Source organism: Oreochromis niloticus, linkage group LG6, assembly GCF_001858045.2.
Source record: "Oreochromis niloticus isolate F11D_XX linkage group LG6, O_niloticus_UMD_NMBU, whole genome shotgun sequence".
Classification (NCBI taxonomy): domain Eukaryota; kingdom Metazoa; phylum Chordata; class Actinopteri; order Cichliformes; family Cichlidae; genus Oreochromis; species Oreochromis niloticus.
The window spans coordinates 6,825,177-6,839,120 of NC_031971.2; the positions used below are offsets into that span (position 1 = coordinate 6,825,177).

General features: G+C 41.2%; 1 protein-coding gene across 1 annotated transcript in view; it reads left to right on the top strand.

Moving 5' to 3' along the window:
- Window positions 1-13,037, top strand: part of LOC100708464 (basement membrane-specific heparan sulfate proteoglycan core protein) — a 286,964-nt gene extending 273,927 nt beyond the window's left edge. The window contains exons 21-26 of the mRNA XM_025907802.1: window positions 8,110-8,364; window positions 10,634-10,894; window positions 11,917-11,998; window positions 12,096-12,156; window positions 12,303-12,490; window positions 12,622-13,037. Coding sequence (XP_025763587.1) covers window positions 8,110-8,364; window positions 10,634-10,894; window positions 11,917-11,998; window positions 12,096-12,156; window positions 12,303-12,490; window positions 12,622-12,688 — 914 coding nt within the window. The 3' untranslated portion in view covers window positions 12,689-13,037. The remainder of the gene's footprint in view (window positions 1-8,109; window positions 8,365-10,633; window positions 10,895-11,916; window positions 11,999-12,095; window positions 12,157-12,302; window positions 12,491-12,621) is intronic.
- The last annotated feature ends 907 nt before the right edge of the window (window positions 13,038-13,944 follow it).

Sequence of the window (13,944 nt, forward strand, 5' to 3'; positions counted from 1 at the left end):
TCCAGCTGGAACAGTTGGGTGCAGCACTTGGGGCGTGCACTGAGAATGCAATAGATGCGAGGCCATGGTTACTGGAGGTGGAGCTACCGTGGGCGCTGGAGGCTGAGTCACGGTAAGTGTTGAGGGTTGAATGACTAGCGGTTCGGGAGACCGACGCACAGGACCGACTGAAGGTAGGGCTGCATGGGTGCTCGAATTCCTATCCTCCGATGGGCATGGTGAGACTCTGGAACCGCTGGGTTCTTGTGCTTTCTCTTTAAGGAGAGAAGTAACCATCTTGGCTATCTCCAACTCGTTTACCCTCTTCTTTAGCTGTCGTCGCCTCTCCAGCTGTCTGGTCAACGCCTCTTGGGTTCTAATGGCTTCTTCCTGTAGCTGCTGGGCCTCTCTGGCTTGAGCTTGAAGTCGTTGACATTCATATTCGACTTGTTGATCCTCTTCTAGGTGCTGTTGGAATTCCTCAAGTTCCATCTGCTTTACTCGCTCTTCGAGCTGGGCTGTTTCCAGTTCTGATAATGCGTGGGAAGGGAATCTGCCTATCGACGAGCGTGATGCCCTTGTGGACCTGGAGCTGGAGCTCCTCTGGGATGAGCGTGTTTTACCTCCATGTGAACACTGGGAAGCGGTAGCCGGTTGCGTGGTTTGGGTTTGTCCCTCAAGAGGGAGTGTTGAAACCTCATAATCGTTCAGGTAAGCAGGTGGCCGTCGCTCTCTCTGCGAAACACGTGGGGGTGCTGAGTCAGCCTGGACATCTGTCTGTTCCATACCTTGATCAGTACTCTACTCCGGCTCGGAGGACCATAAAATGGAGAGAATGTTGTCTCCGGGAGTTAGCTGATATGATTTAGAGCGGCAAGGTATGGTGGGGTGTTCCGGTCAAAGAACACGGAGGCAGCTTCCAAGTTTAGGAGATTTATTCAGCTGTGGTCTGTAGTAACGATACATAAAGCAACTATCAGTACAGTACACATAAAACATTCAACATGCCCCGACATTATTCTAGCACAGAGATAGCACAAGGAACTGTATTCAGCACTCATATATAACATTAACAATTTCAACAATTACGCAAGACTTACAATTAGCATTAACTAGCTTAGTAGCTTATTAGCATATTAGCGTATTAGCATAGGATAACATTAGCATAGTCACGAGGGAACAAATACACACAATAGCATCTGACATACAGAACATCATGTAAACAGAACCCACCTTCTGGCATTCACACACAGCAATAAACCAAAACCCACGAGATGCTGGTGAGAGGACAAAAGGAAAAAGGCTGGCTATTAGCAGCTACAAAGGCAGACTAGCAGCACACGGCACAGAGTGGTGCATTCAAGGAGCGGCAGCGTAGATATGGTGAGTTCAATGACGTAGGACATATCAATTTCCACAGCACAAACACTTATTTATAAACAAACCATAACACTTCAACCAAGCAAATAACATATAAACAGTGGGCTTTCTAACAATAGTCTTTTTGTTTAGCAAAACCGTGTGCCTACACGTGTCTGCCGGAAGGATTGTAATGTTGTTGTCATGTCTAAGTGATGTGAGTGCCTTCCTCTCCTCCATGCCGATGTTGGATGCTGGGGATTTACATTACTGAGACAGGCCGAAACTTTCGTCCACAGTTGCTCTGCTTCCACGTCTGCAATGTTGTTGTTTTGAATAGCTGTTTCTGTTGCTGTGATCAGTTCCACTAGCAGGATTTGTCTCTGAGTCATAGAAAAGATCAACCATTTTGTAAGGATGTTTTTCTCTGCTTGCGTGAGTTGTCTGTGAAACAACTTGTCCCCATCCTCAGTGTGCCATCCTTCTCTCGTCTGGCCACTGAGGACACTTGCTTTATTTTGCTGTGGTTTCCATCTTCCTTTGTTCCCTGGTCTTAGACTTTTCATGCTGTGCTGGATGAGCTTTCTCAGTGAATTTAAACAACTTTTTAAGAGTATTCTCATCTAGAAGCATCGTAAGTCTCTGTCGGATTCGCTCCTCTTTAGATTTTAGCACGTCGATGGCAAAAATTTGTTTGTCTCACTCGTTCATTGAGCAGCTGGTTCTGTGTCTTCTAAAGGATTTCTGTTGCTGTGAATGGTACTCATGACCACTGATCAATGGTTGTTGATCAGTGGATGTTGATCAATGGTCATGACAATTTGCATGTTAATGATAAAGAAACTGACCCACAGTCCAGTTTTTATTCAGCCACTGTGCAAATGTACTGTTTATAAGGTTGGGGACACCTGCAGTCAACTGAGACTGAAGAAGTCACTTGGATAGGCGACGAAACGTTTCTCCCACTGAAAACGCAACATCCAGATCACCTTTTGGAATTTACTTACCTGGATGATTGCACATGTATCAAGACAAAACTAATTATAATTAAGAGTTAGCTTAACATGATAATTTAGCTTAACAGGATGTCTTTCAACTGTGGCGCAACATGAAAACTGCACATAAAGACCACAACTTATGAGGAAGTTTGAATGCATTAGCTTGCACTAACGCCTAACAGTCTATTTTTAACCACTGAATCATGTTATCTCAGGACAAATCTCACTTTGTTTGTTACTACAGGAGGGTGGGGGCAGTTTTTACAGAATGGAATAGATGAGCAGGTCTAAATAGCTGCTCACCACATCTGTGCAAACACATTTATATTTTCCAGTTTGTGGAAGTTTGGCGAATCTTCACACTCCATAGTTAGTTGTGAAACTTTAGTTTTACTTGTTTTCAGGTCTAATTATTATAATTATTTCTATTTCTATCTATGACCTGCATACATGTACACGTTTCACTTGTTTCAAATGTCTCTTTATATTCCTCTTTCTGTCTCTAATCTCTAAAACACTCTGAATTACTCTGTGTCTGAAAATTGCTGTACAAATAAATCTGAATCGTCCTCTGTATGTTGGTATCTACAGTTATGCTATAGCTGCTCTACAGAGTTTTCTCACTGTCTGCATGTTTGTTCTGCTTTTCCTTGGTTTCACAACTCGGCTGTGAACAGAGAGGAGAGAAAAGCACATTGTGACATTTTCCTTCACAATAATTAAACAACTGCTGTTTGTGTGAAACTGAAGACTGAACAAAGTCAAAGCTCAATATAGATTCATTTTAACATTAGAAACAAACTATTTATAAGAGTGTAAATGTCCATCCATCCATTGTCTTCTACCTATAAAATTCAGGGTCAAAGGTGAACACTATCTATTACCCTGAGAAAGGTCACCAGTCTGTTGCAGGGCTAAAACAGAGAGACGGGCAGCCTTTCATACTCACACCTTTGGGCAAATTTAGAATTCACCAGTTAACCTAAACCCATTAACCACTTGTCTTTGGACTGTGGGAAGAAGCAGGAGTACCTGCAGAGAACCTATGCAAAAAATACAAAAAGGCCCTGACCAGTTGGTGGATTTGAACCCAGGACTTTTTTGAGACTTTATTCATCTGGTGATAACCACATGCTGTCTCAGAAACACACACATTTACTTGTCAGTACACAGTCACACTGTTACAGCCTCCTGCTGTCAGCTCTGCTCCTCATCACACACACTCCTGGTCCCACTGACTCAGACCCCTCTGGCACTGACCCTGAACCCTCTGCTCCACCCCTCCCCTGCAGCTGAGCCTCAAACCACACCCAACCACCACAGTCTGTGTTATGAATATTTTTAGAGGCACTTTCTGTACTCTGTGGATAAACCAATAGGAATTGTTATGATCAGATCTGTTATTGTGGCAAAATTTAGACAAAAAAGTGTCTAAATATTTGTGTAGAGACTAAAGGTGCGAGCAAAATTTTGGAAAGAGGTCAACAGAGGTATGGAAAAAAAACAACATGTACAAGAATTAGAATCGGTTGTGTGGCTCTGTTTTATTTGCTAGCCAACAAGTACTAATACAAGCTTGTAGCAGAAATTGAACAACTCATTCTTCAAAGATAAGGAGATAAACACAACACAGTACCAGGAACAAAAGTCTAAACAGAGGCACATTTTAACCAACAACATGTCTCTTTGCTCTGGGGGAGCCCCGTACACAGCTGGGACTCTCTAGGATCTTGAAAACACATTTGACTTTTTTTTTCCACAATATGGATTTTTATCAAACCACCAGTCAGTTTGAAGTTGACAAGAAACGTCAAAAGCAATTGGTGTGCCTTCAAGCAATGAGTCCAGCTGTAAGATTTGAAACTGTGTGAATGTGTGTGTGAATGGGTGGATGACTGGATATGTAAAGCGCTTTGGGGTCCTTAGGGACTATTAAAGCGCTATATAAATACAGGCCATTTACCATTTACCATTTACCAAGCCAGTGTGAGAAAGGTAACATTACTGACTACAATTGCTGGGCTTCAAGCTATTGTAGTGTAAAACACATTTGTTTATGACGAGCGGGGCGATAATGAGAAGTTTGACAGAGTTATTGAAAAGTTTGAGGCTGAACTGATGTTGGAAGGAGCTATAAAGATTTGTCAAGCATGTGAGTTGTCACAGCAGCATATTAAGACATTTAGTGAAATGGGTGCAAATGCAGTCAGTGACTGTGCTACTGTGGGAGCAGTTTCAATTCAGACAGGGAAACACATACAGCCACGATCTGACAACAGGATCTTTGACTGCAAATGCTTTGGTTTAAAGCACATGACTAAACAGTGTCCAGCCCATGGTAAGACATGTTGCATCTGCCACAGCAGGAACTATTTTGCAAGGCAATGTTTCTTAAAAGGTGAAGAGGAAAAGAAAAGGCCATCAGTAAACATGGTAGAAGATACTGATCTAAGTGAGACATTTGTTGTTCTGATCAACTGTGAAAATGAATATTCATGGATCCAAAAGCTCTGAACTACAAAATCAAACAGGAGCATTACCAAATACCTAAACATGAAGAAATAACCAATGAAATGGCACCAGATACTTCACAAAACTCAATGTTTCACAAGGTTAAAGCTGAATGAAAGCAGCACCAAACACTGCAACTTCAAGAAAATGCGGTGCAGTCGCGTTACTATTTTTCAACAAACAAATTGTAGATGAGGCTGAAATGACCAGAGTCAGTGACATCATGACACCATGTCATGATCCTGGGCCTTTTGACGATCCAGCGTTTTAAGTTTGAGTTTATTTTTATGTTTATGGTTTATGTTTAAGTTCATTAGGTTATCTAGTTCATTTGCTTATTAGTTTCCCTTTGTGTTTTCAACCCCTGTTAAGTCTCCCTTGCCCTTCGTGTGTTTCATGTCTGTGTGTCTTATGTTGTCAAGTTCATGTTCTCATGTCTGCGTCTCGTTATGTTTCCTGTTTTATTTTGAAGAGGTCCTGTGTATAGGTTTAATGTGTTTAATTTTACTCTTTCCCTGTGAGTTCATTATGTTTATGTGGGTTGCGCTGTTTTGATCTTTATAGTTATTATTATCCTAGGTTTGTTTATGGTTATTGTGGTTATAGTTCTAAGGTTTTGTTATATGGCTTCCTGTGTTCCATGTTGTGCTTACGCGGTGTCTTTCTGTCCCATGTTTCAGGTCCCTATGTTCTGTCTCCCCAGTCTGTTAAGTTTACATGTCTAGAGTTCAGTAAGTGTGTTTCCTGTTTTACTTTGAAGGTCTGTGACTCATGTCAGTGTTTCTAATTGTGCTTCCCTTGTCTCGTCCAGCCTAATTACTCCCAGCTGTGCTCTCCTTCTGTGTCTCAATTCCCTTGTTATCCCTCAGTGTATTTATGCCCTGTGTTTCTCTTTGTCAGTGTCGTGATCTCCCTCATAGCTGTGTGATTATCCCTGTGTGTTTATGTATGATTAATTATTAGTTTTGTTCTTTGTTTCCCTTCCACCCCTGCAATAAAGCAGTGTTTTTGAGTTTGTCTCAGTGAGTTTTGCGTTTGGGTCCTTTTCTTGCCTGCACACGGCCGTTTTGTGACACACCAAGCTGAAACATTCAGAACTGATTAAAAACTATCTAGAAATAATAAATAATTATAAAAACATTTTCTACCATAATTATTTATTTCAACAAATATAAATAAGTAATCTTGTCATTGCTCAGTTTGATGTCTCTTTGTCTTTGAACTCGTTGTTAACTGAAGGTTTTAACAGTGATTGTGGTTTCTGATGTGCTCTGTGTTACAGTGGTACAGAGTCAGGATGGCTGGGGAGTGACTTACACTTCTACTCAGATCTGTGCTGTAAAAGGATCAACAGTGGAAATAAAATGCAGCTACACATACCCATCCAGGACACAATATCAAATTACTAAAGTTCAAAAGAAACTGTGGTTTACTAAAGGAACCAATCATAATCCTGTGGATCTGAAATCAGACTCAGACTACACAGGACGAGTGGAGTATCGTTCTAATCAGAAGGACTGCACTCTGAGAATCACAGAGCTGAGAGAGAGCGACTCAGCTGTGTACAAGTTCAGATTCATAACAAACCAACAAGGAGGGAGCTATACTGGTTCACCTGGAGTCACTTTGATTGTCACAGGTAACATTTTATTTGAATTCATTATTTGCTTCCAGATACAGTTTGCACATATTTTAAGAACATAAACTGAATTTGTGTTGTTTCCTCATGTATGCAGATCTCCAGGTGCAGGTGATCACATCACAGCACGGACAGGATGGTACCCTGGTACAGCTGAAATGTCACAGCAGCTGTCTGCATGATCGTCCTTCCTATGTGTGGATGAAGAATGGGCAGGTCACTCTGAGAGAAACATCTTCTACTCTTCGGTATTCATTTTTTCCTGAAGACAACATTTCCTGTGCTCTAAAAGGACACGAGGAGTTTCCCTCTCCATCAGTGTGTGAGTTTATTCAACAGACTTTACTAACATGTGGAGCCTGAACATATTATCCTGCATGTTAACTACATGTAACTCTGGGCTTCTTGTTGATTCAAAGTGCTGCTGTTTTAAAAAGAGCAAGTTTTATTGATGGTTGGCTCTGAGATATCCAGGAATGTTCACAGGATTCAAACCATCAATAATCCAGATTTCTCCACACACATCTTACCTCCAGTGTGGCCATAAGTTTGTGTCTCCTCACAATCACATTTTCTCAAACATGTTTAAAAGAAAATGAGTTTGCTGCATGAATTTCTTCCGATGGAAATATTTTTGACCAACATGGCTTCAGCTTTATGTCTCACATTATTACTGTACAGTATCAACATCATCAGTGGAAGCAAACATTTACTGAATTCCTCAAAAGAAGGAAGAAAATACAAGTTTACATTCTTCATTTTCACTGTGATGATACACACATAAAAACTATGAATTAATATGATTTTGAATCTGTTCTATAATATCACCCCAATCGGTCCCAGCAGATGGCCCCGCCCCTCCCTGAGCCTGGTTCTGCTGGAGGTTTCTTCCTCTTAAAAGGGAGTTTTTCCTTCCCACTGTCGCCAAAGTGCTTTCTCATAGAGGGTCATATGATTGTTGGATTTTTTCTCTGAATGTATTATTGTAGGGTCTACCTTACAATATAAAGCACCTTGAGGCGACTGTTGTTGGAATTTGGTGCTGTATAAATAAAATTGAATTGAATTTATATAGAATTAAATTGAATATAACCTTTACTCTTTATATCGATTTCACTTATCTTACCAACATCATCAGTCAGGAATAATAATTTGTGCTTTTTAAACATGAAATATAAAGAACATAATGTGTCAAATACATTCATCATTTAGCTTAACCTATGCAGTATATTAATCACTTGTATTATTTATTTTCCATAAAGATCACAATAAAGACTCAGCTCTCATCATCATTGGTAAATCAGAGACATTATTCCAGTTTTTCCAACACATTCGAGACATATTCTTGTTTGATGAATTTCCAAAATTTGGAAAGGGAAAGTCAAACATATAAGAGGAATATTCTTCCAGCTCCAGTTCACATATTTTTTATCATCACCTACAATTTGAGAAATGAAAAGTGTGAAGAAAACTTAACAGTGTCTGATTTGGTGAGAAGTGGAGCCTCAGCAGGAAATGAGGCTCCACTTCTCGCTGTGTGTTTGAAGTCTTGTACATTTAAAATATGTTTTGTTCTAAAAATCCAACCACAGTTTGTAAATACGTTCATGTTTCCTCCTCCAGATGATCCAAAGCCTCCCTCTGTGTCAGTGAGTCCGTCTGGTGAAATCACAGAGGGCAGTTCAGTGACTCTGACCTGTAGCAGTGAAGCTAACCCAGCAGCTACGTATGTCTGGTACAAGAGGAACAGCCAACCACTCAGCAAAAACTCACAGCTCATCTTCAGCTCCATCCAGTCCTCTGACTCTGGAGAGTATTACTGTTCAGCTGTGAACAAGCTGGGGTCAAAACGTAAATCCATCACTATTGATGTGAAATGTAAGTCAAACAATTTTGACAAAAATGTCTGTCAATATTTCTACATGTTTGTCTATAATATCATCTTTCTTCTGATCTGTCTGCTTCATGTTTACAGTCAGCTGCTGTTACATTTATCACAGGTCAGATAGAGCAGAGCGCGGCTGTGACTGGTGATTCAGCAGCTGCTAAAAATGAAGGGAAAGTCTAGGATCTATCAAGTTTAAAAACATATATGATCATCTGTTCTCCATCTGTAGATGATCTGTGCTGAATGCCAGAAAACTGTGCATCTGTCAAAGATGAAACATGGTGTCCCATGGAGGCTGGAACAGTTTCATACCACAGTGCTCTCTCTGTGTTTTACTCACAACACATACTTGAAGAGCTGAACTTTACCACATAAATATGATATGATATACCTTTATTAGTCCCACAAGGGGAAATTTCATAAGGCTGCCGACCTATTGCACGCAATGGCGGCGCCATCTTACCCTCCGACCATACATACATTACACAAAAACATCACATGGGGAAGACAGGTCAGAGAGGTATAACAATGGAAAATGCACCACATGAGGAAAGATAAGGAGAAAAAAATAACTCCCTCCAGACTGAGCTCCAACAGGGAGATCAGTTTGAGAACAGAAAAAAAACACCTCTGCACATAGCACATGAAAAAAACTCTTAATACACCAAAGAAACACATGACAAGCAACAGGGGCGGGTAAAGGGTGAGAGACAGCCGATTTAGACAGTATATCCGGGCCTGCAGCCTATGCGCTGGTCTCCTTGATCCACCGTCAGCATCGGAAGGAAATAAGCTTCGAAGGCGTTTGGAGGGGGAAGGGGGGATGAGTGTATGTCTGCATGTGTATATATGTCTGTGTGTGTGTGTGTATGTGTCCAGAGTTCAGCTGAGACAGTGTCCTTCGCCCTGCCAGGCTAAGTAAACAGTCTTCCAGCCAACCCAGGTGGCCTTGCATAGAAAGGGAAGAACAGTCAAAACACAGTCGTTATCAGGGTGTTGTTGTTCAGCTCCAGCCTTGAGACCGCAGCTGGCGCCGAAGGGGTATCCGCATGAGTGATGGTGCTTTTTACTTTAGTGCAAACAGCTCATATGAATTTCCAAGCAGTTCTACAGTCCAACACTGGTCTCTCAATCTCCCGTTGGAGAGCCGCGAGCTTCGCCATACTTGCGCTCTGTGATGATGTCATTCTTGTGCCCAAAGAGCCGATTCTGAGAACTCACGACAGTGTGCCTCCCCGAGATGTCATCCAGTTTGCACTCAGAGATCTTATTCTGAGTATTCACAGCAGCCGTAAGCCTTTCTAAGATCTTATCCGTGCTGCACTCAATGAGCCCATTTTGAGAAACTCACGCCTCGTCCCATCGTTTCAATCCCAGCAGGCAGCCTTGTGGGGGTTTGAACAGCCGGTTCTGCTTCCTTAGTTCTCCGGTAAGTCAGGGCCAAGCCAGCTCCGATCAGCCAGAACCCTGTTATCATGGTTCCGAATAGGTAGATATCTTCAGCACTCAGGCTCACCCAGGCCCAGACTTCTCGTTGAGAAAAGGGTGTCAATTGCATTCAGAGACCAGTTGATCAAATCCATAATTCTCTTTTAGGTTTTAGAGAACAGACTGTGAGAGAGTGTTCCAGGGAAAAGTAATACAAAAAACATGAGACTAGACAAGGACACAAGAGGATAAGCAGGGAAGCTAAGGGAGAGGAGGAGGAGGAGAGGAGAAAAGTGCGACCATCTTCGTCAAGAGCAAGAGCACTGGTAAAACTGATTTCAGTGTTTTTAACTACAGTAGCTGGTCTAGAAGATCTCCAGTATAAAGCTGTCTTTATTATGTTTAGTTTGTGCATTTGTGTTCTTCTCATTTGTTGTTTACATAAGCCAACCAAACCCTGATGTATGCCTAGAAATGCAAACTAAAAGAGAAATATGTCACAAAGCCACACATGCTGTTAAGCATATTGGTTTTTCCAATAAGAAGTAAATTATTGAAGCTTCTGTAAAACACATTTGTCTGTGGTTTCTAGACGATCTGCAAATCTTTCCTTGACTGACACAGTGATGGTGGAAAGTTTGAACTGGCCTTCATGTTCCCAGAAATGAAATGTAATTTGATCCAATCATTCAGTCACAATGTGTCTGAGGATGACGGCATTCCTGTTAACAACATCCAGAACCCTTCACTCCTGTTTTTGTACACTTACACAGTTAGTTGATTCGGTCAGAAATTCAAACTACAGTTACTTCCCTGTGTTTTCTCCTCCAGATGCTCCAAAGCTTCCCTCTGTGTCAGTGAGTCCCTCTGCTGAGATAGTGGAGGGCAGTTCAGTGACTCTGACCTGTAGCAGTGATGCTAACCCAGCAGCTAGTTACACCTGGTACAAAGAGGATGAAGACTCACTTAAAACATCAGGACACAACTTCACCATCAGCAACATCAGGCCTGAGCACAGTGGGAGTTATTACTGTGTGGCCCACAACAACAGAGGGACTCATAACTCCACCTTACAGCTGACTGTTGCAGCAGGTAATCATTGACATTCAGCTCATGTGGATTTAATGATGATGGCAGTGAGGAGGATATCTCATCCAACAGCTGGAAGCTGCTCGGTCACCTCAAAGATCACACTCTCCACATTTTTACATCCTAGACTTTTGTCCTCTTCATTGTTGGTGATATTAATCTGCTGTGTTGCTTTTCTGTATATAAAACATCTGTTGCTCTGAGGAGGAGCTTTGGCTGCATTGTTGGGTTCTTCTGGCAGTGTTTGACTTTAACTTCCACTTGACTGATGGCCTTTCTTCACAAAGTATCCTCCTCACTGCATGAGCTCAGAGGTTAATAGTTAATAGTAGAAGTTAAACATGTAGACAAAGTTACAATTGAAAGCTGCTGAAACTGCAGCAGTACTGTTCTGTACTGGGAATGAGTTTTGTAGCAGTTGTTGACATATGATATATGACTCTACAGACTTAGTGTTACTTTCTGTACTCAGGAAGTGATGCTGGTTTAACTTCACATTTAATTGTAATGTTTCTGTTTTTCTCACATGAACTTCTGACACCAGCAGTGGTGTAGCAGGAGTCTGGAGGAGGATATGTCTTCCTAAAACTTTGTTCATTAAGTGCTCAAATTTTCAATGCTGGGATGGCACCAGTTAACTCATTGTGCTGAAGGACTAATCTAAGTTGTCTAACTCTGTCTATATGCCAGTACATCAGTGATCAGAGCACCGCTTTAACTGTTCTAACCTGCAGTAACTCTACTTTATGTTACAATCAGGTAACTGAGGTCATAAAATAAGGAAAGCATTACTTGAGTTTCAGTGAACTCAAGTCTTACAGTAGCTTATTTTACTGACTATTCATGCATGAACAAGTTTTTGTGCAGTTTTACAAAGAGTACAATTATCTAAAATTCCAGGCACAGTAACATTTATTCTACAATGTTGTGGCTTAACTTGATGTCGTGCCTGAATCGACTCTGTGCTCAGTTGTTGTAATGCTAACTTAACTGTCAGTGTTTTATTTGGATCTTTGTTTCCACAGGAGCAGGAACATTAGAAGCTGCTGGAGTAACTGCTGCTGTTCTCCTGCCTGTCATATTCTTCTCTGTCTTCCTGTGGATTCAGTGAGCAGATCTGTTACATTATTGTTTACAAGATAAAGTTTGATTTTAACAGTTTATGAATGTCATTATTTTGTTCATCATTAATTGTCCCAACCAGAAAAAAGAGGATGTCCAAGGAACCTGTTAAATCTGAAGACAGAGCCAACAACAGAGAACAGGTGAAAACAGTCACATCAGTGTTGTACAAATAACCAACATTGTGGTTTTAAACTTCCTGTTGGACTCACAAAACCTTCTTTGCTGTTGTTCTTTAACTCAAATACATTTGATCACATTTGTAGCTGAGATCTTTTTTCCTATACAGTGTTTACCTGATCAGAGACAGCCAGAGGAGCAGGATGATCTTCAGTACACCAGCATCCACTTCTCCAATAACCAGGCAGATCCTCTCTACTCCAACATCAGAGCAGCTCAGCCTCACAGACACATGCAAGAACAGGAAGTTACTGAGTACACTGCTGTTAGATTTAACAGAGGCAGTGCAGCCAAGAGGTGAGAGAGACTGTCCTCTCATGTCTAAGAAACAAACTCACTGCTTTTACTGCTCTTTTTCACCATTAATGGAAATTATTTCAGTTGATGCTATATCCTCCAAATCATGAAATGTTCTTCTCTGTTTTCAGAGACAGAAGTCAGGAAACAGGAGAGTCTTCATGTGCACTGTACTCCACAGTCAACAAAACCAGATGAAGGGACGGGTTGATGATGATGATGTGATATTTATGTAGACTCAGTGTAGTTAAGCTCAATTGTAGTTAAGTGGTTTTTAAAATAGGTGAAAATTTCTTATATTGTTATGTTTAGTCGAAAAATGTTACTGTGTTTTCCTCTTTTTTTGTATAGTTGTTGTTTTTAAATATCACACTTTTAATAATAGACCAAGATCTGAGTGTATACAAAATGCAGGTTTTAAATGAAGAATTGTTTTTTAAGGGACAAGCAGCTATCCAGACGTCTTGATGCATTCTCAATCATCCAGGAAAGTAAATCTCCAAAAGTTGAATCTGTTCATCTGGACGTAGCGTTTTGCTAAAACCAGCCCACTTCAGTGGGCTGGTTTTAGTCATTATGCAAATGTACTGTTTATAAGATTGCGGAAACCTGCAGTCAGCTGAGACTGAAGAAGTCACTTGGATGAGTGACGAAACGTTTCTCCCACAAAACGCTACGTCCAGATGAACAGATTCAACTTTTGGAGACAGCTATCCAGACCTACCTGGATGTAGGAATCCAATAAAGTCTTTTCACAACAGACATGTCAAAGTGGATCAGCTTCCTCACTTTGTTCAGTGATTTCACTCATCTAAATCAGACCATGGATCACACTTTGCTAACTGTACAAGTCTCAGATTTAATTATTCTGAAACTAAGTTTAAGCTTCCCAGAACTTTTTGTTGAAAGTTACATTACTGATATAATAAAGATAAAATGTTTGTATTGTTCATCCACAAGTGCAGTCTCTGGCTCAAACACAGAAGCTTGGTATGTTTGGTTGTCAGTCCAGACATTACTGCTTGAATGCCTGTCATGAATTTAGCTAATCCAAGTGCAATTGCTTGAAGAAAGTCTTTAACATTGTCCCAACTTCCATTAAGTACAGTTGCTGCAGATGTGGGCTGGATATGCTCATCTCTCCTGGTGTCCTGCAAGGAAACAACCACATTCTTTAGAATAAAAAGTTATATTTAGTCTACTTATTTCATTTATCTGCGGCCAGGTTGTGGGAGAAGCAGCCTAAGCAGAGAACTCAGACCTCCCTCTCCACAGCCACCTCCTCCAGCTTATCCAGGGGAACTCCATCAGGTCCTGGATCTGATCCAGGGCCTCCTCCTGGTTGGACACGGCCAGTACACCTCACCTAGGAGACGCCCAGGAGGAATCCTTGTCACATGCCAGAACTACTTTCACTGGATCCTTTCGATGTGGAAGAGAGAAAAATACAGAGA